Below are 24,301 nucleotides of genomic sequence, written 5' to 3'. Positions count from 1 at the left end.
TGGACACGGTGAACAGGGTCAGCCGGGCCCAGAGCACGTTGTCGTAATGGAAATCATATTTCTTCCACTCTCGGTCTCGTGCCTTCACCTCGTTCTTCTCGTAGAGGAGGTACTTGCCACTGCCACAGAGAGTGGGGACTGTTAGCAAATGGGGGGAGGAGGGCTCTGGGCACTAGTCTTTGGCCACCAGAGATGGGAGAAGGAAGAAGGGCCCACCAGCCAACGCTGCCTCCCTCAGTCCCGGAGGTAGTGACACCCCCTATTTCTCCCTGGGCTTTGTGGGGGGGGGGTATGTGTGCATCCACTTGGAGACAAACTCGCTTTGATGATGCCACAGCCCTGCACCCAGTGGGAGAGCCATCTTAGAGTCCAGCACCCTCTTCCAACTTGAAATCTTCTAGTCCTGAGGGCAAGAGCCTCAGGTTTGTTGGTGGGGTGTCAGGAGCAGGAAGGGAGACACAGGGGACATTTCTGGGCTCATCAGACTAAGACAGCAGACACACTCCCTTAGCTTTTCAGGGTAGAAAACAAGAGTTAGCCCCAGACTCCCACCCGAATGTCTAGAATCCTTCCAATTTCAAGAAATAGACACTAACAGAACAAGTTACCATTCGCTGGATAGTAACACTTTATACCGGCAATGATAGCGATATTTACTGACGGCTTAGTTAGTTAAAGGCTTAGCACTTTCTCAGGTTGAGCTCAGAGCTTTTCACTGTGAGAATGATCCTGTGATGGGGGTGGGGTGGACCAGAAGTCCACCACCCCTTATCCACAGCCTAAAACCCAGAAAGCTCTGAAAATCAAACATTTTCCTCCTAACTCAGGGGTTGATAAGTTGCAGCCCACAGACCAAACCTGGACCACTGACTATTTCTGTACGGCCTACAAGCTGGGAGTGGTTTTTGCTGTTTAATGTTAATTTAATTTAATTTATTTATTTTGCAGCTGGCCGGTACAGGGATCTGAACCCTTGACCTTGGTGTTATAACACTGTGCTCCAACCAACTGCGCTAACCGGTCAGCCCTGGTTTTTACATTTTTAAATGGTTGAAAACAAATCCAAAGAATGCATTCATGGCAAGTAAAAACTATCTAAAATTCAAAGTTTAGTTTCTAGAAATAAGGTTTTATTGGAATGCAGCCATACCCATTCTTCTACCTATTATCTGTAGTTGCTTTCCCGCTAAAACATCAGAGCTGGGTAGTTGTCAAAGAGACTGTGGTCTGCAAAGCCGAATAAATTGACTACTTGGCCCTTGACTGAAAATTTGTTGATCCCTGACCTAATTTATTTGGCAACAAAACCGTTGCTTTCCCGCTAAAACATCAGAGCTGGGTAGTTGTCAAAGAGACTGTGGTCTGCAAAGCTGAATAAATTGACTACTTGGCCCTTGACTGAAAATTTGTTGATCCCTGACCTAATTTATTTGGCAACAAAACCTGACCTGTTTGGAAGTGAAACTCTTGACACTCATTATTTATTCCACTTGGTGCAGACAGTTACTGTCACGTGTCATTTCACTCCAGGAATGTGTTCTGAGAAGTGCATTGTTAGGTGACTTTGTCATTGTGCACGCATCATAGAGTCTGCTCACATAAACCTGTATGCTACAGCCTAGTACATACCTAAGCTACACGATACAGCCATTACAGTCTTATGGGACCATTCCTGTATACGTGATCCATTGCTGACTGAAATGTCATTATGTGGCACGACTGTACATGTTTCATGGCAGAAATATTGTGTTTGATTACAGAGCTGCCTCAGACCCAGCTGGTGGTGTTATGCCTTATATGAAACATGCCCTGAATAACCTTTTGAAAATCTCAAAATATTCTGAATTTTGAAACACATCTGCCTGCAAAGGTTTCAAATGAGGGACTGGGGGTGTGTATTAATATCCCCCACTTGACAAAGGTGGTGACTGAAAATCAAGCAACCAGCTTATCCTGCAGTGATGGGCGGGGGCTGAAATTGCCAAAAATGTTTTTCTCTGTACTCCAGATTCAAGCTGGATGAAACTGAGTCACTCCCAACACCCAACACTCCAGTCTCCCAGCCCAAGCGGCCGGTGTTTCTAGCCCTCTGCTCTACCCGCACCCGCCAGCCCCAACGGTGACACCCAGAAGAGGCGAGACCCACCGACAGTCTTTCTCAAACTCCTTGGACTCATCAGTACAGTGGAAGAACTTTCCCTTGAAGAGCTGCACAGCCACCACGGCGAAGATGAACATGAAGAGCATGTAGACGATCAGGATGTTGAAGACGTTTTTGAGCGAGTTCACCACACAGTCAAACACGGCCTGCGGGTGGGGTCGAGACAAAGCGTGAGAGACTGGGGCCCTGCCAGCCTCTGCCTCCAGCAGCCCGTAATACCAAAGTACTGCTGTTATCAACCTCATATTCCAGGTAAGGCCACCCAACTCTGAGAAATAAGTGTTGGGGTTGGACCCAATCCTGGCTTTCTATGCATCTAAAACCCCTAAGAAATGCAGCCACTTCTCTGAGTGGCTCTACAGCACATGGCTCTGCAGGGCAAGAGGAAAGACCTCACTGCAGAGTTCATTTCCTGTTGATTCTGTGTTCCTGTCTCATGCCGCTACCTGTCTCCCAGCAGCTGGTGTGGCGGTTCCCTTCCTCTTGCTCCGAGAATCAGAGGCTCTCTGGATTTGAGAGATGACTCTGTGTGCCTGGGACATTCTGCCTTGGTTAATATGGCATCCTTCCATCCTCCCCCAGAGAAGGCGGGGGTCCTGGCCTGAAATGTCTCCCACCTCACTAATTGCAGTTCTGCTCTTTGGACACTACCCAGGGGCTCCTGGACTCTCTTTGAGCTTTTAAGAGTTCCATTCTGCATCTAATCACAATCGGTTCTAACCACAGTGGGCATCATGAAATCTACAGACATTATAGCGAGGTTTCCCCAGGGGAGAGGGTGCATAGCTTTCATGGGACTTTCAAAGGGGGCTGTGACCCAGAAAATGGAGAGGAATCACTGAATCGAATACTGCTGACATTCCATGTATTGCAAGGCCAGCTTTCACTTCCAAAGGGCAGCCCCGTTTCCTCTCTTAACTTTCATCAGTAAAAAAGGGACATTGTTAGCAATATTTTCAAAATCTTGGGAGCACACCCCCTCAATGGGAATTCAGAGAAACTGTTAGGTGACACCGGATCCCAACAATGAATCGCATGGTAACAGCGTTACTCCTTCTCCAGTTCTCTTTCAATCCTTTTGAGTGAAGGAAAAAGTCTTGTTTAGTTGCTGCTGTGTTAAAATCTAACATCCACCCTTTTCTTTTTTAACCAAGAAAGAGCAAGTATCTACCAGTCAAGGCCTTTGGCAGGCAAACACATTTGGCTAGATTTTAATAACAGTATCTTTTTCTCTTTGAACAGATACTTAGTTGTACCTTCTATTAACAGTGGTCTCTGGTTTTTCAACTTGAGAAACCTGACATAACATTTCCTTTTAAAATAAATGCACCTAAGTAAAAACAAAGTCTCTTGATTTAAAGAAGCATATTATGTAAGATACAATGTAGGTATAATTAATAATATAGGTATAATACAGGAGCATAATTTGAAAAGGACGGCTGGAATGACTGGAGTTTGTGTTCTTCTTGGAATGATAAACTTTTGGGAAATGCTGGTCCATGTTATTTTGGAATGGGAGATATTGGAGCCTAGAACAAGTAGGTGAAAAGTCAAAGGTTATGTGGGATGAGAAACCTAGTTTCTGCTTCCCAGATTATGTTGATGCCCTGTTTTATCCATACGATGCCTTCCTGTGAATTAGGAAAAGGAATCCTACCCTAGAGACATTTCACCTAATGGAACATTGCCATAGAATACAGATTTTGTTAGAGCAGCTCACTTTACTGCCATCTGCTGGAAAGCTGTAGTAATACGTATATCCATAGAATGCGTGATGTCTGCAATGTTATCAGAACTTCCTTCAATGTGGTGTCCTTGAGCAGTGTGCAACCTGCTTGACTGTACATGGTAACCCTGACAGGCCCTCCCACAGCCCCCAATCTCACCTTCAGCTTTGGCAACCGCTTGATGGTTTTAAGAGGTCGTAGCACCCGGAGGACTCGGAGGGATTTAATCGTGTTGATGTCCTTTCCTTTGCTATTGCCACTGTGGGAGGATGTTAGGGAGGGCAGATGGGAAGACAGGGAGCAGAGGTCAGGCTGGGTGGGGAGCAGCTCACAGCTCCAAGCGACCCCACCCTCCCAGGCCTAGGAGTTTGCAGTGAGCCTGGCACAGCCCTGACTTTTCTGGTGAAGAGCGGTCCAGGTCACCTGCTAAATTTGGGCTCGGGAAAGAGTGAGCAGATGGCTTTTTGTGGCTCTGGTTTCAGGGTTTATGCAGGGCCTTCCACCATCTGGCTGGGCCTGAGTAGCTGCAAGGGGTGGCCTTCAGACTCTGCATAGGGGACCTAGCTGTCCCTTCCTCAATTCCTGCACAGCTACTTTTCAGAAAAGCCCTTGGTCTGGGAGTTTGGGGGTCCCTTGTGCACCCTGTTTAAAGGTGGTATTGGTGGGTTCTAAGAAAATGAGACTCCCCCCCTCCCATCCAAAGGGATTCAAAAAGATGCTTAAAGTGGCCTTTATCGCCCCCTCCCCCCATTATACCCCGAGGCCACAGGAGAGGAAATAACCAGATGCTGGTCCTTTTGGACACAGATGTTGACCACTGCTGCAGTGTCTGCCTCATTCTTCCAAGGGCCTTTGTAACTCATCTTTGCCAAAGTGGCACAGAGAGGTTCAGTCCAGGGTCTGCCGCCCCAGGCATGCCATGACACCCTTAGCCAACCGTGATTCAGGCTCCTCAAGAGAAGGACATTGGGTGTGGCCATCAAGGGCTTGTGGTTCATGGTACCCACCACCCACCTGGTTGCCCAAGCCAGCAATCTGAGAGTCCCATTCAACTGGGGCCTCCATCCCCTCCCCAACGGGTCACCTTTCTAAACATCCCACATCCGCTCCTGGCCACCATCTTAGGTCAGACCCCCACCACCCATCTCCAAACTTTCTCCCCACCACCAGTCTCTCTCTTCTTCCCTCTTTTCTGCACACAGTGAGCAGAGCCAATGATCCTGTCTCTCTCCTGCTCAGAATCCTTGTGGAGCATCTGAACTCTCAGAAGTCCAAGTGCAAACTTCTTGGTGCGGCATTCAAGGCTCTTTGAAATCTAACCCAACTTACCTTTATCTTTCTGTTCCCTTTTATTGCTACACACCCCAAACCCCAGCTGCAGTCTTTTGCCTCTGTCGGCTTCTTTTTTTTTTTTTTCCTGTCTGCTTTTGCATATACTGTTCCTGCTGCCAGAAATGCCCTTCCTCCCCTTCTCCATTCACAGAACTACGCAGCCCTCAAAGCCCAAGTTCAACGTCCCTTCCTCTGACAGCCTCCCCTCCTCCCCTGACTGTTCACCTCTGGGCTCTGCCAGCTCCTATTGCTGTTTTGGAGTCATCTTTGTTTCTGTCTTTGGCTGCCGGCTTTAGAGAGGAAACTCAGAGACTCACATTGTGATTTGTTCTTCTTTGTGTTAATTTCCCCTTTAATCCTGGTTCTTGTCCCAGCCCCTAGGCTGCGTCTGGTGTGTGGTCTCAGGACATGTGTGAATAGATCCAGGTCAAAGTCTTTGCTGGGGGTCGGGGGGTCTCCTAGCAGATGTCCCCCTATATTTACCTCTTGGGTCATGGGCAGAGCTGCCCCAGAGACCCCCACCACCGTGTGTCTGGGTATCCAGGTGTAAAAACATCATTCTTCACACCACTTGCTTTTTAAGGGTTCTTTTCTCTCATTTTTCAGGGAATAAAGGGGAGAATTGGATTTTAAACCACCAGGCAGAAAGACATATGTCTGAATACGTTTTTTTTCCTTTTTACACCAACATCATCACTATTATCTAAAGGCTGTGCCCTCCAAGCGTGAGACACATGGGTACAGTCACGGAGATAATTTTAAGCAGAACAGGGACACAGAATGAAATAACTGGATCACACGGGGAAACGGCTGCTGCTTCTTCAAGTGTCTTCCAGATACTCTGCTTTTATCACAGAGGAAGTCTTGCTAGATGCTAATAGGTCTTTAACACTTCTCTAACACTCACTAACTCCCTTTTAACAAAGAACCCAGCTCGAACACAACAATGCTGTTTCCTTCCTATTGGATTCACTTTTGCAGTGTGGTTCTACCTAAGGTTAGCGTTACTGTTGTAATCAGGGTGATATAAAGTTCCCTTTCAAAACTAAATTTAAGTCTAGTTATATGTTGGTGGAAAAAATATCAAGCTAGTGGACCTCCAGGTTGCACGTGGAGCTGGCTAAAATCTTGATGCACCAAGTGGCTGACACTTGGGAACACACCTCCATGGGCACATGTGTACCCCCATGTGAAAATGATTCCATGGCTGTTTCAAAGCTCTCTCTCCCAGGAGGTATCTCTCTCTCCCTGGAGAGACTGAGAAAATAATCCTATTTCTTGAGGCACCGAGGGGAGTTTATGATTTCACAGAGAACAACCAGATTTGCCAACCACTTTACTGAGAATGGAGATGCTCCTTGGGGGTCAGCGGTTACTTCCTTTTTCCAGAGCCCAGTTCCTGGCTGTTTGGACTTTCAACATTTCTCTCATCTGGGAGGTTGGAGACCTTCACTGCTCTGATAACCGTCCCACCCTAGCTTGTCTGCCCTATTGAAACTGGACCCTGGGGAGGACACCCCTGCCCATTCTGTTCCGTTCAAGGGGTCATGGTGAGAGGCAGCAGCCAAGACCCCTTGAGAATCCTCCTCCCTGGGGAGTGTGTTCTGGTCATTCCAAGCGACAGGACAGCAGCAAGAACACAAGGCCACGGAAACAGGCCCTGAACCAACGTGGCTGCACCAGGGCGTGGAGGACGCGAGACAGAATGAGAGAGAGAGAAAGAGAGAGAGACAGAGAGAAACTTTACCGTGTACTGCTCCTGGAGAGGTGGCGTCGGAGGGAGAGACAGATCGTAAGTGGCCTCAGAAGAAAGAACACAGAACACACACATACGCACACGCACACCTGAGCACTCCCCTGCCCTGCCCGGGCACCAGGAGTGGCAGCATCAGGCTCTTGGCTCTGGCTGATGCTCATCCTTCCATCTGGAAGCCCCCCGTTCAGACCCCCGGCCTCGGCAGGCCCCAGGCACTGCTGAACAGCACCTAAGAAAGCCAAATCTCCGAGTAGCGGGACAGCCAGAGTCGTCAATGACCAAAGGCGATTTTGCCCCTGAAAATCACTGCCAAGAGCTGGAGAAACAAACCCTTTTTCTCCAGAGGTTCTGGTGCTGGACAGTTTTGGGATGTCTTAAGAGTTGCCGGGTTTGGAGTTGGGGGGACCTGATCTGGGTTTGAATCCTGTCTCTGCCTCTAATTACCTCATCTGTAAAATAGGCCTGTGGGATTCTGACACTCAGTGAACAATAGCCATGACCTTGGCTTTATTCTTCAAGATACGAAGCACAGGTCAGCAGAGTTCCAGCATGGGGTGAAATTAGAGGCAACTCTGCACGGTCCTCTGAGCACACGAGCCTGGGGAAAGCTCTCAGCGTTTGGCTGCAGTTCCTTATGCAGCTCATCTTTGGAACTCAAGATCAGTTTCTTTTTTTCTTTCTTTTTTTTAAAAAAGATGACCGGTAAGGGGATCTTAACCCTTGTCTTGCTGTTGTCAGCACCACGCTCAGCCAGTGAGCTAACCGGCCATCCCTATATGGGATCCGAACCCGGGGCCTTGGTGTTATCAGCACCACACTCTACCGAGTGAGCCACGGGCCGGCCCCAAGATCAGTTTCATATGAGCCTCCAACAATGACCGCAGATCCAGGTTAGAAAGACTCGACCACCAGCAGAACGGAGGAAACCCAACCGCCAAGCAGAGACTACTGAGTTTACCCCCCACCACCCTTTGCCAAGTTGGTGATATTTTTAAAAACATGGAACGGTTCAAATGCCTACAAATATTCCCAGTGGATTTTCTTGCACATCGCCCCTCTCTTTTCTTCCTTAGTCTAGCTCGGTGGTTCTCAAGGTTCAGTGCATCTAGAGATTTTTGTATATATAGAATTGTGTAGATTGCAGTTCGTGGGTGATCAGGGAAGCCTTCAATGATAGTGATTTTTGCCTAATCTGCTGACTTTGGGCGTAATATGTATCTCCTGAACATCACCATATTTGCCTGCAGGAAGATGGCACCATTGTGCCCATTTTCCAGAGGAGAAAGCTGAGGCCCAGAGAGGGAGAGTCACTTGCCCAAGGGAACACAGCCAGGAAGTGGCAGACTGAGATTCAAACCCAGGTGCGTGTGTCTTGCACTCTAATCTTTTTTCCATTTCATCACGCATAAGAAAAATAATGCCTTCGGGGGCAGGGGCTGTTTTGAGGATGAGGATAAAAAAATAGCAGCCCAACGGCTCGTTCCTTGGCTTCCTGACAGTTTGGCTCCTGAGAGCGCAGGAGCGGCTTGATCAAGGCACGCTGCCAGCTGTGCCAGCCTGCAGTCCTGCTTTGGGGGAAGAGCTCCAGCGCCAGATGGACTCTTGGCAGTGAGGGCAGGATCATGATCCGCCAGCTGCTGAGAAATGTCAGTTGGCCGCCCCGATGCATAGGCACAGAGCGTGATAACGTGTGATGGCTCATGAAATGGTGCATTAACAGTGATCGCGTACACATAGGACACACCGGATGGAGCAGGACACATACACACAGATATTTCAGGGAGGTGCAGGAGGGGTGGAAATCTTCAGGAGAGCTTCGACACATCCTTTGGGAAACCACAGGGATAGTTTTCCCATTTCAGAGACAGGGTCACAATCACAGCACTGGGGCAGAATCCTTGCCTTGACCCCAAAGGGCTGGAACAGCAAGATTCCTTTTGATAAGGAAGGGAACGGCTTTACGTCCCTTCCTCTAGATCTCCCGGCTCTCCCAGGGCCCCAGAGAGCCCAGGCCTGCTGGGCTGCAGAGTCTCACTCTGCCGACTGTGAGTCTTCATGTGCAGGGCTGGCAGATGGGCAGCTCTTCTCAACCCAACCTTAGTGATCTTGCTAGACTCACTTCCCTCACACTCTTCTGGGCCTCAGTTTCCTCATCTACAAAATGGGAATAATAACAGCACCACTCTCACGCTGTTATTGTGAAAATTAAATAAATGTAAGCTATTACTATTATTACTACCAAATTAAGCTTCTCCATTTTTATGGGGAAACCGAGGCACAGAACGGGTAAGGAACTTGCACATCTAGGCAGAAAACAGGCAGACTTGGAAGGGGGACCTTGTTCTAAAACAATAAAGTTAGTTTAACACTTGTTGGAGTTCTCAGCCTTGTCTATGAGGAGTCGGGCACACAGGACAGACTGAGCAAGTTAAATGACCAGAAAGGAGAGAAGCAAAGCACCCGGGGCTCAGCACTCAGGCTGAGACCCTCAGAATATCCTTTACTCTCTCAAATGTGACATCCGTCTCGTAACAGAGAAAGACAGTAAGCAAAGTCCTCATAGAGCAAGAGACCTTCTCAGACAAGAGACCAGAAACCTGCAGCCAGGGGGAAGATTCTGAAACTTTTCTTGGGAAAAAAGTAGCAGCTTGAGGGCTCCTTCTCTGGTTTTCTGGGAGTCTGACTTCTGGGTATGCAGGAGCGGCTTGATCAAGGTGCTTGGCCAGCCGTGCTGGGCCTGCAGCCCTGCCCTGGGGGAAGAACAGCAGTGCCAGATGGACTTTTGGCAGTGAGGTGGGGACAGCATGAAAGATGTGGGGACTCAGGGTCTCTTTTCCCCTCCTTTTGCCCATCATACAAAGGTACTCCCTGCTGGACCCATGGCTGTCAGGTCTTCCAAAACCCCATAAGAATCCCTGGAGCCCACTGGAAGAATCTCACACCTCCCAGTTTCTGCAAGTTTGCTAAGGCCTGAAATCCCAGTCCCGACCTTTTTCTTGTGTAGGAATTTTAAAAACCATTCAAAACAGGGATTTTCAAGGGTGCGGGGTGGCTTTATGCCTGTACCAACTTCATGAGAACAGGTTAAAAGCTTGACTCTACAAGGAGGCTGCCACCTTTCTGAGTTGTTGGCTAATTTCGAATGCTCTTGTAAAACTCTGTATTTATTTATTTATTTATTTTGGTGACCGGCCAGTGCAGAGATATAACTCTGTATTTAAAAAGAAAACTTGAAAATCAAAAAGTATCAACTTCCTGTGAGAGAATTCTTTTGTAACACAAAGAATCATTCTGATTATTGTTCTTGGGTGGAAAAAAATTTTTGTTTTTCGTTTTTGTGGATTAGATTTGCTTAAAGAAGAGGCTAATTGTAACCCCAGAGAACCTAGAAACAGAGCATGTTGTAAACAATGACCCAACGTGGCAAAAGCTCAGTGGCTGAAGGGTTTGCTCCTGGGTCCTTTGAAGGTCGTCCCCTCCCCAAATTGTGAGAGTCAACTTTGAGGGATGACAGCAGGACCCTATGACAGGGATGATATGAAGGGGATCAGATACCACCTATGCTGTGTCATGGCCAGTGGTGGCCGCTGAGAGGGCCATGGAGGGCAAAACCCACCATCCAGGGCACAGCTGGCAAAGGGGGGGCATTGTGTGTGGACAGGTGTATGTCACTCACAGAATCACCTGCCACCTTCCCTCTTGAGCTGCCACCTCCTGAGCCCTGGGAGACTTGGGGCTGCTGGGCAGACCCTGCCCTAGAGGGCTTGAGGGAATGTCGCCTGCCTGAGCTTGCCTTCTTTTGTCCTAAGCTCTGCCTGGGTCTAAAGACCAGCCCCAGTGAAAACCAGGTCCCCTGGTGTCAGACTGAAGGCAGAGTGTCAGCCACTTCCAGGCCACATGGCCCAGGTGAGGCAGACTGTTAGACTCAGGTTACCTGAAGACATAGGCCAGAGCTGGTGCAGATTGGGGGACGAGAGAGAGAGAGAGAGAGAGAGAGAGAGAGAGAGAGAGAGAGAGAGAGAGAGAGAGAGAGAGAGAGGAGAGAGAGACAGAGAGAGACAGAGACAGAGAGAGGGAGAGGGAGAGACAGAGAGAGAGAGACAGAGAGACAGAGAGAGGGAGAGACAGAGAGACAGAGAGAGAGAGGGAGAGGGAGGAGAGAAAGAGAGAGAGAGAGAGGGGAGAGAGAGAGAGAGGGAGAGAGACAGAGAGAGAGAGGGGGAGAGAGAGAGAGAAAGAGAGAGAGGGGGGGGAGAGAGAGAGAGAGAAAGAGAGAGAGAGAGAGGAGAGAGAGAGAGAGAGAAAGAGAGAGAGAGAGAGAGAGAGAGACAGAGAGAGAATCATTGAAGGCCAAGGGTGGTAAAATGTTTTGGCTTTTCAGAATTTAAATTTTCTCAGGTTCTAACATGGTGCTTACCCACCACTTTGAAGGATCTGCTCAAATAGGATGGAGGGAGAAAGGGACTTAGTTCATTACATTCTCATATATGCGGTGTATTATCTAAAAATCTTTTTTTGAAAAATAAAATTGGTGCTAACTTGACTGGAAACAAATTGCATCTTATTTTTTGTTTACTTTTCTCTAAATTCCAATGAGGCTGATTCCCCCACCCCCCATTTTTATTGGTTATCAGCCCTCTACAAAATTTCTGTTTATATCCTTTGCCCATTTATCCTTTGAGGGTTAGTGTTTCTTATTGATTTGTAACTGCTTTTTATATATTAAGGACATAAAAGTTCTTTGTCTTATTTGTGGCAATCTTTCCTCTCTAATTTGCTGTGCATTGTTTGTGTCCTTATTTATTTATACCTACAAAACATCTTAATGATGGCATTGCCAAATCTCTTGACTTTTTTTTTTTTTTTTACAATCTCTTTCATTGCTCTAGTAGTCAAATAAATACCCAATTACTTTAAAAAGAGGAAGGAAGTGGGGAGAAGGAGGGGAAAGAAACAGAGAGAGGATGGACAGAAAGTAAGAAGAGAGAAAGAGGAGGAGAGAATAAAAAAGACAAAGAGAAAGAGGGATGGGAAAGTGTGGCCAGAGTCAGAAACACAATCAGCCTCCCCAGCCTTATGGCACATTTCCCCCAGCTCTGAGTTATACAGAAACCCTGGAGATTTCCTGTTCTTCTAGCACAACTTGACCTCATTGTGTTCTCAAGGAAGAATCTTGAGAGTGGTCTACTTTAGCCTTTAAATTGGAAATGGGCCACCATTCTGGCCCTCTTGATGAACCAAGTCCTTATTGTTTGGTCAGGGAGACCATTTAAAGGCCCCTCCAGATCTGCTAAGGAGGGAGCCAGGAGGCAAGGCACAGAAGAACCCTGGATTTCTCACTATGGGAATGAGGATCCCTCCCAGACCTTCCTTTCCAGGAATGATCCACTGTGATGGGTTGGGTCCCCAAGATTTATTTCTGCATTAAGGGTTTATTAGGTCTTTTCATTCTGCTCCAAATGTCTACAATGTGAAGAATGTACTGTTAATTAGCTCCCAAGGCCCTAAGGGCTATTGGCTGCTTAGCCCTTGGGTGCCATCTTAGAGTGGTCACCCAGAATTCAGGTGCCATCCTGGAATGGCTGCCCAGAACTTGGGTGTCACTGTGCAATGGTTGTCCAGAACATGGATGCCATCTTGGAATGGCTGCCCAAAACTTGGGTGCCATCTTGGAATGACTCCCCACAATTCAGGGCCCATCTTGGAATGGCTGCCCAAAACTTGGATGCCATCTTGGAATGGCTGCCCAGAACTAGGGTGCCGTCTTGGAATGGCTGTCCAGAACTTGGATGCCATCTTGGAATGACTCCCCACAACTCAGGGGCTATCTTGGAATGGCTGCCAAGAAGTTGGGTGCCATCTTAGAATGGGTGCCCAGAAATTGGGTGCCATCTTGGAATGGCTCCCCACACCTAAGGGGCCATCTTGGAATGCCTGCCCAGAACTTGGGTGCCACTTTGGAATGGGTGCTCAGAACTCAGGTGCCACCTTGAAATGGATGCTCACAACTAAGATGACATCTTAGAATGGCTACTAAGCCTTAGTGCGCTATTGTGAAATGGATGCCCGGAACTCAGGCGCCATCTTGAAATGGCCACTACAGCTAGGGCGCCATCTTGGAGTTGCATGGTGATGCATGGCCTTTCAGAAGGCAGAGTGTCCTAGGACTGCCAGGAGAAGTGAAAGACACACAAGGGAGTCACCAGGTCTACAACTACAGGGCCTTCAGGCACAGGGCTCAGAATTCTCATGCACATTCATTTTCTGATTGTCTTTTTAGGGGCTCCCCAAAGAGACAGCGGTTTGGGCAGAGCTTGTGGAGCAGAAGGGGGATGAGATGTCCTGGCGAGGCTAGTCTACAGAAAGCGGCACAGCAAGAGGTCGGTGGTGTGGCTGAGGCCCATTGCTGTGTGAGGAGGTAGAAGGTGGACGTCATGCAAAAAGCCAGTCGAAGCTCTTCCTGGTGGCATGCTCATGCCTCCCGCCACCCCAGAGCCCACACTCCCCATCTCTACACCCTGAGAACATGTCCCTGGATCCAATGGGTGGCCCCAGGCTGGGGGCGGGGGGCAAAGAGGCAAGCGGAGGCCTCGTGAGGAGACTTACGTGAAGGCAAAGGCCACCAGGGCCCCACTGACCACTATAAAGTCGAGAATGTTCCAGAGGTCGCGGAAGTAGGCACCCTGATGCAGGACAAGCCCCAGGTCGATCATCTGTTGGGGGAGAAGAGAGGATGCTCAGACCCCTCATCACCCCCTCGGGTGTGGCACCCACCCTTCTAGTCTGGGGGGAGGGCAGGGAGCCGATGTGGCCTCATCCTGGAAGGATGGGGCAGTGGCCAGAGGACCCCGGGAGTTAGGAGCATCTGTGCGATGACAGCCCCTCTGCCCCCAGCTCATGAAAGGCTGCTCCAATTTGCTGGTTCTTGGGCCCAAACCTGGGGGTACTCCTTCATTCCTCTGTCTCAAACCTTACACTGGATCCATCAGCAAACCTTGCTGGCTCTGCTTTCTGAAACTTTCAAGAATCTGCCTGCTTCTCACCCCTTCTGTGGCCACCATCCTTTTCCACCCCCATCGTCGCCCACTGGGGCCAGTGCAATTTGCCTGCTCCCAGATCCCCAGGCTCCCACCCTCCCTGGCTTCTCTCCCAAGTCTGTTCTCCCCACAGCCACCAGAGGGCGCCTGCGAACACCTGAGTCAGGTCCCTCCTCTGCTCACAACCCTCCATGGCTCCCACCTCCAGTACGGAAAAGCCAAAGTCCTCCCCGCCACCCTCAAGTCATGATCTGTCCCATCACTTCCCTGCTTCCATCTCTCTGCCCTCCTTTCCCCACTCCTCTCTCATTCCTTCCAGCCACACCGGCCCCCTTGCTGCTCCTCAAACACACTAGGCATTTCTAATCCTCCATGCCAGGGTGGCATTCTTGAAGGCTCAGAATCCTTTGGAGTCCTGGATCTCTCCACACTCACCTTGATCACCATCTCAAAGGTAAAGACGCCTGTAAAAACGTAGTCAAAGTATCGCAGCACCTGCATGGAGTAAAAGCAATGGGGGATGTGGATCATTGGCTTGCTCCAGCCATAGTCACTGGGGTGTGAGGCCCCCAGCAAAGTCCCCAAGAAGCAGAGTCTCTACCTAGAGGAGGAAACACAGCTGCCACATACAGTTGAGCAGGGCGTGCACCGCACAAGGGCCCTTCCCACCCCCATCTCATAGTGTAGATCTGTAAGTTGTGAATAAAACTGTCCAGCAGATGGCAGCAAATCCCAACAAAATCACTCTATTAGGATGGTCTGCTTACCAAGGGGAAAGGTGCCTTTTAAAAATTTCCCCAAGCCCTGTGTGGACTAGAGGTGGCCCCAGGGAAGTTCAGGGCTGACTGATCCTCCAGTGCCCTCACCCTGCTGGGCCTCCTGGATGAGAAATCATCTCCATGTGGTTTCTCCTAAACACTGGAGGCCACCACGGTCTCTCCCTGCCTGCCCCATGGCCACGCCCTGGTCAGTTGATTCTCCCTTCCCCCTTCTTCCCTGAGTTTATCACCTCCCGACAAACTATTTGTTAGTCATTAATAATCTCATTGTCCATCTCTCTCACCCGAGTGTCACACCCACAAGGACAGGGACATCACTGTGACATCTCCAGCTCATAGTACAGGGCCAGGTATACAGTAGGCACTCAAGAAGTGTTTGCTGAATGAATGCATGAGGAGCTGGGGCTGTACTGAGTCCTGCAGGAGCTGGGCCCTGAGATCTCTGTGCTCACAACTCACATTCCCGTTATGTGTGGGGCTTGAAGGGGAGTCAGAGACCAGAGGGGCCGGGTGGGCTGACTTCCCAGGGTGAGGGGTGGCTGCGAGGGGCTTGGCTTGAAGGATCTTGCTGGGCAGAGGGGGTGGTGGTGGTGGGAAAGCATTTCAGGTGGTGGGCACAGCATGGCTCTGGGAGGGATTGTCGATCCTTAATGTTTAGCTCAGCGCCTGGCTCATAGTTGTTGCTTATTAAATACTTGCTAAATAAGGTGAATCAAATTCTGAGGAGCTTAATAAGTTGGACAAGAGGAAATCAAAAGACCAATAAATTAGGTTCAACCCTACCTAGTGAGTAAAAGCAATGGGGGATGTGGATCATTGGCTTGCTCCAGCCATAGTCACTGGGGTGTGAGGCCCCCAGCAAAGTCCCCAAGAAGCAACCCCCCCCCCCAATATCCACGAGGGATTGATTCCGGGAGCCCCACAGATACCAAAATCCGAGGATGCTTAAGTCCACTATATAAAATGGCATAGTATTTGCATATAACCTACGCAAATCCTTCTGTATACTTGATTAATTTTTAAAATCAAAAAAATTTTTTATTTTAATTAATTATTTTTTGGCAGCTGGTCAGTACAGGGATCAAACACTGGACCTTGGTGGCAGCACGATGCTCTAACCAACCGAGCTAACCGGCCAGATCTCCTGCATATTTTAAATCAGCTCTAGATTACTTATAATACCTAATACAATGTAAATGCTACAGAAATAGTTGTTGAACTGTATTATTTGGGAAATAACAGTAAGAAAAATGTCTATACATGTTCAGTACAGATGTAATTTTTTTTTTTTTTTTTGAGTATTTTCGATCCATGGTTGGTTGAATCCACGGACGCAGAACTCACGGGCATGGAGGGCCGAACGTACTTAGATCTTTTTGATCCATATGAATGGCATTTCCTATGGCTCAATCTAATCTGAAAAGGTGCTGGGTTTCATTCATCACTGGAGAGACACGAATCAAAGCCCCACTCCACACCCAGCAGACCTCCCCAATTAAAAAGCCAACAACGGTACCAAGTGTTGACAGGATATGGAGCACCTGGAGTCCCCATGTGCTACTGCAGCAAGTGTCACTGTCTTATCCAGTAAACATTCCGGCTGCATTTAGGGAGGCTGACCACTTGCAAATTCTCTGACCTAGAAACTCCATTTCTGGTTTTATACTTTGGAGAAATTCTTGTCCAGACACCCCAGGACACACATTGGGGGGTGGGGGGTGGTGACAGTGTTCAAACCCAGAAACAACTCAAACGTCCACTAGCGTGAGGATGGATGAACCAATCATGTCACACACTGAATATTAAACAGCATAATAAAGAATGACTACTGCTACCTTCAACAACAGGGGTGGCTACAACGTTGGGTGGATACAGTGTTGGGCGGATACAACGTTGGGTTGCAGACATGAGGCAGAGATTCATCCCACTTGTGTAATGTTAGGAACAGGCAAAGATAAACACTAGTGTCTAAGGGTGCACACATGTGCAGGCAGGAAAATGAGAAAGGCTAAGGAATGCTCATTCCAGAAGTTGGGGCTGTGGTTACCTCCAAGGCAGGGTTTCTCAGACTCAGCACTATTGACATTTGGGGTGGGACTGTTCTCTACGATGGGGGTGTCCTGTGCACTGTAGGGTGTTGAGCAGTGTCCCTGGCCTCCGCCCACCAGATGCCAGTAGCACCACCTCCCCCCATCCTGTTGTGACAACCAAAAATGTCTCCAGATGTTGTCCCCACTTGAGAATCTCAGCTCTAGAGGGAAGGAAGGCAAGAGGGAAGGGGGGATTGAAGAGGCACATGTGGTCAGGACGTTTTTGTTCTATTTCTTGCTCTGGTGGTGGTTACAGGGGGGTGTGAGCTGCATGAGGCCACCGTGTTCTTGTAGAGGGGAGGAGGGCTTTGAGGAAAGGTTTCAACTGCCAGACAGACTAGGGAGGGGACCGGGGGAGCCGACACTTTGCAAACATTCCATGGGGGCTGGTCTGAGCCCTGCCCAGGTTCCCTATAGCCCTGCAAGTTGCAGCTACACCCTGGGCCACCCATACCCTCCCTGCCAAATGCAAGGGCTCCTGCACCCTCCTAGAGTTGGCAGGGGCTTTGCAAACCCTCTCCGGATACCTCCTCCCCGGGCCTGGCTCCTGGAGGCCTCTGGGGGAAACCAGGCAGCAGGAAACACTGAGCTGGCTGCAGCAAGGCCTTGGCCCCGCCCAGGTACTAGCTTCCTTTGGGAGCTGTGTTCTAATTATTTCCTCCTTTCTCCCCCATCAGGTCTCCAGGGGGCCACCAGGCTGGCGAAGGAAGGAAAAAAGCTTGGTAAGCTGCAGGCAGACTTGATGGATGGGGCTCGCCAGGCTCACCAAGGTCCTAACCTACTTAGCCAGGGTGGCAGAAAATGCACCCTGGGCTCTGTACAGGGAGGAAGATGGTGAAGCAGTTGCCACCAGTCCAGCCTCTGCCAGGTGCTGTGGTCAGGCCCCTGCCCACCTCTCCATGGGTGAGGTCCCCTCACCTGCTGGTGCCTCAGTTTGGGCAACCACTTGGCAGGACTCAGTGGGGTGATGCATGCCCAGCTCTGGCATACACTAGGTGCTCAATAAATGCAGATGGTTGAGAAAAGAAGTGGGAGCTCTAGGGGATACAGAATTGGAATTCTGTTGTGTGACCCTGGGCAGGTCACTTACCAACCCTCACCACCCCCGAGCCTCAGTTTCCCCATCTGTCAAAGGGGGATATCTGGGAGGGTTTTTGTGCGGGTTAAGTGAGAAACCACATGTCGAGTGCCTGGGTTGTGCCTGGAACATAGCAAGCACTCAATTAGCAGGGACTGTTAGCTGTTAGCAGACCCTGGGTCCCCCCAAAGGGACGTTCTCCAAAAACCTACAAGTTTAGGTTGCACTTCTGAGGCAAATAGTTCTTTCTTTCAAAGCTTCGTGTCAAAATGGAGAAGTCTACTTGGTGAGGCCTGACTGCTGAGGGGACCATCTCTGAGCACCCAGTGCTTGAGGACTCACCATATTCCATGCAGATCACGCACAACCAGCCAGTCTCGCTCCCCCACCAGAGTGTCCAACAATTTTCAGCCGCAGCCACTCTGGGTCACCTTCTCCCTGTTAGGTTTACAGACCTACTGCCTCCTTTAGGATCACCTTGCTCTCAAGAGTGTCCCTAAAGAATCGGAATTTTTTCCTTTCAACCAGCAGCCATGGGGGCTATGCCCAAGGGTGCCCCTGACATCCCTTCTGCCCTAGCTATGAACGTTTTGGATACAGGAGAAAGTGGCCCATAGGCTGGGAAGGGGCCTTCTCAGGGGACTCACATTGTTCCGCGGTGCATTGGGCTGCACAGGGTCCTCAGCGGCCAGGGCAATGCTGCTCATGGCGATGACCATGAGGATGCACATCTCAAAGTAGCGCAGGTTCAGGATGTAATGGCACAGGCGGCGAAGGCTGTTGAAGACAGGTGGGTGTGCAGAGGTCCACTCAGACCATCGTCTCACAAGCCCTTTCATTCTATAATCTCATGACACCTACCACTACCTGAGATCGCCAACTCCCAGTGCCCTACACCCTCCTTCAGCTGGGGTCCTCTCTGGGTCCTGAAACCCCAAGAAGGCAAGAGGAAAAACATTCAGCTAGGAAAAACATTCACATTCTTTGTTTATCAAAGTTCCTATCACCCCCCAACAACCCTCTTGGAACATCTTGATTCTCAAGCTGGGTTGAAGAAATATTGTCCTTGATTCTGTAGGAGATAAAAAAAAGGTTTTTCATGCATAAAATGTCCTAGGGTCAAGCAAAATTGGGAATCTATGAGTTAAGTAGATTTCTTTCTTTCCTTTTAAAAAAAAATTAACTGTGTGACCTTGGGCAAGTTATTTATTCTCTCTGTGCCTCAGTGCCCTCATCTGTAAAATGGCCATAATAATAGCATCTATCTCACAGGAGTGTGAGGACTGAAAGGGTTCATATGTGCCTGGCACACGGCAGGGGCTCCAAAAAATTAGTTATTGAAATTGTGAATTGCAAACCTTGTCAAAAACTTCAATGTGTTAATGACATAATACTTAAGTACTTGTTTAACTCCATTTAACCTCTTAGATGGAGCTAGTAATAAATATGCCATAAGCCTGTAGGAATGGCAGCAGGGCTGAGTGGTTAAGAACAGGGATGCTAAAGCCAGTATGTTTTGGCTCAAACTCCAGCTTTCCCACTTGCTTCCTGTGTGACCTTGGGCAGGTGACTTCACCTCTCTGGGCCTCAGTTTGTTCATCTGTCAAATGGCGATAAGCATAGTACCAACCCCATACAGTTATTTAAAAAAAACCAAAACATATATCTTAATTTATAAAGCACTCAGAACAGTGCCTGGTACTAAGTGCCACATAAGTGTTTCTTTAGTAAAATAGATAACTCAGCTAAATAAAAAAGTAAACGCACAGGATGAGTCTCTGAGAGGCAGGTTATAGAAAGTGGTTCCTCCCAGCTTTATTGACACAATTCTTTGTCACAAAGCATTTTGAGGGATCAGGTTTCCAAGAAATACCCTTTGGAAAAATGCAATCTTAAAACAACCTCTGAGCCACCATGACATTCACGTAATGAATTTCTCTCCTAAATAATCTATCCTCCCCAAAGATGCCCACGACAGAAGGCCATGAAACTCAGAGACCATCTGCCCAGAATCCAACACCCCTGCAGAGCAGAGGTTAGGAGCAGAGCTCAGGGTCCAGGGCTGCCATGTACAGTTATGCAGGTTGAACACTGCACAAGGCAGCCATTTCTAAGGGGTGCCTCTGATATCACAGACAGTGTAGATTTGGATATTTGTGACAATAACTTTTTTAGCTCGTGGCAGGAAAGGATCTCTTCCAACGAAGTATAACACATTTTCATCTTATGTGGCTTAAGGAACACCATTTTTCTTTTTGTTATTCTTGGTGGCTGGCTGGTACAGGGATGGAACCCTGGACCTTGGTGTTATTGGCACCAGGCTCTAACCACCTGGGATAACCGTCTGGCCCTTGGAGCATCATTTTTCAATTTGCCCAAAGAACCCCTTGCACCGATGGTGGTCCTGGAGGCAACTGTCCCTCACAACCCCCTGTCTGGCCTGACCTCTGCCGCCCCAGTGGGAGGAGCCCCAGGCCCCCGTGCCCTCGCTGCAGGCCATACTCACGGGTTGGTCGTGGACAGGATAAACATGGAGCTGTAGGGGGGCATGGGCTTGGGGCCGTCTTCCCCAGGGTCGTCCTCCTCCTTCTTCTCTTCCTCTTTTTTTGGCAGTGGGTCTGGGTTGGCGTTTTTGTTCACTGTTGGGACAAGAACCAACACAGGGCTCCCTCCAGGATTTTCCACAAGTCTTTGGGCTCCTGTCCACTCCCAGAGCAGGCAATATGCGGCTGACATTGCTAAAGTGCCTACTGTGTACCAGGCATCGTAGTCTATCATTTAGTCCTCACATGACCCTATGAGGTTGGTACTTTATAATCCCCATTTTACAGATGAGGACATTGAGGCACAGAGAAGTAAAGGGACTTGTCTAAGGTCACACAGCCAGGAAGTGGCAGAGCTGAGATTTGAACCCCGGGCAGCCTGGCCCCAGTGTGCCTGCTCTCAACCACTCTATAGCCTTGAGTCTGGTGAGATCCTCACAGGATATGAACACAGACCTGCCCCCATCCTGTTCGACCTTCATACTGTCACTTGGTGGCAGGTAGGGTGAATGCCAACAGCCCACTTTACAGATGGAAACACTGAGTTCTCTCACAGTCAAACTGGAGGGCTTCTTCTCATAAGCACCCCTCTCCCGAGTGGGGTGAGTAGCCACCACCCTCCCGAGCATCGATTCTGCAGCCTAGCCTAGCTGTGTGTCCGTGGGCAGGCTGAGCCCCTCTGAGCCTCAGTTTCTACATCTGTAAAATGGGCACAATGACAAGATGGACTTAGGACTGTGGCAAGCATTTGTTGAGCAAAACCATGGTCTGCAGCCTAGCCTAGCTGTGTGTCCGTGGGCAGGCTGAGCCCCTCTGAGCCTCAGTTTCTTCATCTGTAAAATGGGCACAATGACAAGATGGACTTAGGACTGTGGCAAGCATTTGTTGAGCAAAACCATGGAAATCTCTTGCACAGAACTGACCCTGAAGGAACTGAGTTACTGTGATCATCTTAGGAAATAATATGCTCAGTGGTTCATTTTTAAATTCCTGTGTTTCTCTGATCCTGATCTGATGGGGGCAGAAACTGCCAGACCCTCCAGAGTCTAGCCCTGTGCTGTCCAATACGGTAGCCACTGGCCCGTGTGGCTTCTGGGCCCCCAAAAGGCAGATAGTGCAAATGGGGACGTGTTGTAAGTGAAAAACACACAACCAGATTTCAAAGACCAAGTAGAGAGAATATAAGATATCTCAATAATTTTTAAAATATGAATTACATGTTGAAATGCTAACATTTTGGGTATAAATAAAGAAAATTTGGGGCTAAACACAATATATTATTAAAGTTCATTTCAACTGTTTCTTTTATATTTTTAAATTCCTTCCTTCCTTCATGTGGCTACTAGAAAGTTTAAAATGACATGTGGCCTGTGTGACGTTTCTCTTGGACAGCACTGAGCCTAGACAATCATTTGACTCCCCCCACCCCAAATTTCCAAATTTCCATCAGAGAAATCCATTGCTCCTCAAATGTGGTGGTTTCCTGGCTCCCTTAAGGGGCTGAAGGAGGCAGGAATACTGACCACCGTGCCGCGTGTGTCCCTGTGCCGGGAGCCGTCCGCACAGCATCTCACCTAATCCTCCCACGGCTCTGAAGGCTAGGAACGATGTCTGTACCCATTTTCCAGGGGAGGAAATTGAGGCCAGAGAGGTGAGCTCACTGTCCAGGGCCACCCAGCAGAGCTTCTGGGAATTGAGTCCAGACAGCCCGGCATCTAGGGATGCCCCACCCGGCGAGGCACAAGTGTGGGGGTCTCACCTTGGACGACGGTGTGGTTGAGGGGCGGGCAGGCTGGGGGGATGTCCACCGTGGTGTGGTCAGGTTTCCTGGCAGTCTTAGCTGAGTTGGTCTGGGTGCTGCTGGGGTTGGTGACTATAAGGCTGTTTTCGGGGGTCTTAGGGGGGCCGGGGTTGGAGGGGTTCCCCGGGTTGTTGGGTGTCCGGCGGCTGGCGGCGTTCTGGGGGTTGGTGGCTGTGGCGGGTAGGGCCGGAGTGGGGCCTGGGTCGGTGCTGTTCCCCATCTTAGCCGGGCTCTGGGGCAGGCCGAGGCTGTCGTGGGGACTGGCCGGCTCCGCAGTGGCCAGCTTGTTGTTCTTCATGTTGTCAATGTCCTCGGCCAGCGGCGGATCTTGGCGGCCCAGGTCCTGCTGGATCGGCCGGGTGGTCGACAGGTTGGGGCCCGACACGGGGACCCCGGAGCCCTGATTCTCTCTGAAGAAGGCAAGCCAATGAAAAAGAACCCACAATGGAATTAGGATAATACAGCAACACTTCTGGATCCTGCCTGAGTCTCACCATTCACGGGTACAACTCGGGCACTGAGGGGCTGTGTCCCAAACTTCTCCAGTGCCTGGCACTGACAGGGGCCCATTTGATTCTTGCTCAGAGATCAAGACCTATCCTTGCTAATTCATAGGTTTCTGTAAATCCTTGTCATTTTATTATGTCAGGACTCCAAGGCTTTATCCACACACAGGTGACAGCAACCCCTTGTGAGTGTAACTTCCCAGCCCCCCAGGTTCCAGCGTGGGAATTGTCTGCTGGGAGGGTTGGTTCCTGGGGGTTGGGGCCATTCTCTCAGGTAGAAAAGGGAAAGGGATAAATCAGAGGGGAACAGAACTTCCTGCCAGAACCTGCATTCTCCCAACCCAAAGTTTCCTGATTCTGTCTATAGATCCCCCATTAGCTCCAGGCAGGACTGGGACATACAATGTTTTCAGAGGTTTTTCTGCTTTTAGATAAAACCAGTGCAGGGATACCACCTCTTTAGGGGTTGAACTGCCTCATGGCTTTAAATGTCTGTAGTAGGTATGTCCCCCTCCAACATTCTAGTTAAGGGAGACAGGCTAAATATACATACATACATACATATATATGCATAATAAAAAAAATAACTGTAGAAATAATAACAACAAACGTTTCAGTAATGCAAAGTCCCAGGGGCTGTTCTAAGCACTTGATTGTAGTAACCCCTTAATCCTCAGCCCTAAGTGGTGAAATTACCAGCGTCCTTTTATAGATGAGAAAATGGAAGCTCAGAGAGGGTAAGTCTCTTGCCCAAGGCCACACAGCTGGTAAATGCCCAAGATAATCTCTCGTGAGGATGCAAGTATGGTGGGCTGGACAATGAACAGGAGGGAGGAGCTGAGCAGATGGACAGGAGGGAGCAAGGTGTGCAAGATTGGGGGGAAGCTTTTCAAGAAGAGTAAAAGCAAGTGCGAAGGCCCTGAGGTGGAGATGAGCTCGTCGAGTTTCAGGAGCAGTGAGGAGGCTGGTTCAGCTGGAGGTGGTGAGAGGCAGCAGGTGAGGCGGCGAGGGGTTCGGGGCCTCAATTACTCAAATAATTAACACCGGGCAGCCAGAGATCCGAAGCAGCATCAGGAGAAAGCAGGGTGGGAGAAAAACATGAAAGGTCCTTGCTGAACATTTTCTACTTCAGTGTCCGCTGGGACATCAGTTCTGTGAGGCAAGGGATTTATTTTTATCGCTCTTGTTCTTAGCTAAATTTCCAGTGGCCGGTACAGGGCTGGTAATTGAGTCAAGGGATAAATGAGTGCCCCCATTTTATTTTCTTTCTTTCTTTCTTTTTTTTTTTGCAGCTGGCTGGTATGGGGACCTAGGTGTTGCCCCCATTTTTCAGAGAAGGATACTGAGGCCCCAGAAGGGTCCCACAGGCCCAGATTGCCCATCAACCCTCGCTCCCCCAAACCATGGGCACCCCGGGCCCTGCCTCCTCCGATCTCCACCTTCATCCCCAGATTGACAGAGACTCACTCAGGACTCAAGGCCCTGGTGAGG

At 49.3% G+C, this 24,301-nt stretch overlaps 1 protein-coding gene across 1 annotated transcript in view; it reads right to left on the bottom strand.

Annotated features, from left to right (window-relative positions):
- CACNA1A (calcium channel, voltage-dependent, P/Q type, alpha 1A subunit) overlaps positions 1–24,301 on the bottom strand; it is a 125,554-nt gene that overhangs the window by 33,404 nt on the left and 67,849 nt on the right. Inside the window, exons 16-24 of the mRNA XM_008579320.1 lie at positions 22,799–22,859; positions 22,263–22,712; positions 20,467–20,599; positions 18,608–18,737; positions 14,449–14,508; positions 13,583–13,689; positions 4,048–4,147; positions 2,147–2,307; positions 83–119 (exon numbers count right to left, since the gene is read on the bottom strand). Of these exons, the coding sequence (XP_008577542.1) occupies positions 83–119; positions 2,147–2,307; positions 4,048–4,147; positions 13,583–13,689; positions 14,449–14,508; positions 18,608–18,737; positions 20,467–20,599; positions 22,263–22,712; positions 22,799–22,859 (1,239 nt within the window). The remainder of the gene's footprint in view (positions 1–82; positions 120–2,146; positions 2,308–4,047; positions 4,148–13,582; positions 13,690–14,448; positions 14,509–18,607; positions 18,738–20,466; positions 20,600–22,262; positions 22,713–22,798; positions 22,860–24,301) is intronic.

The sequence above is a fragment of the Galeopterus variegatus genome, unplaced genomic scaffold (assembly GCF_000696425.1).
Source record: "Galeopterus variegatus unplaced genomic scaffold, G_variegatus-3.0.2 Scaffold1855, whole genome shotgun sequence".
NCBI classification, from domain to species: Eukaryota; Metazoa; Chordata; class Mammalia; order Dermoptera; family Cynocephalidae; genus Galeopterus; species Galeopterus variegatus.
The sequence above is the reverse complement of the archived record's forward strand: the minus strand, read 5'-3'. Positions and strand labels throughout refer to the sequence as shown.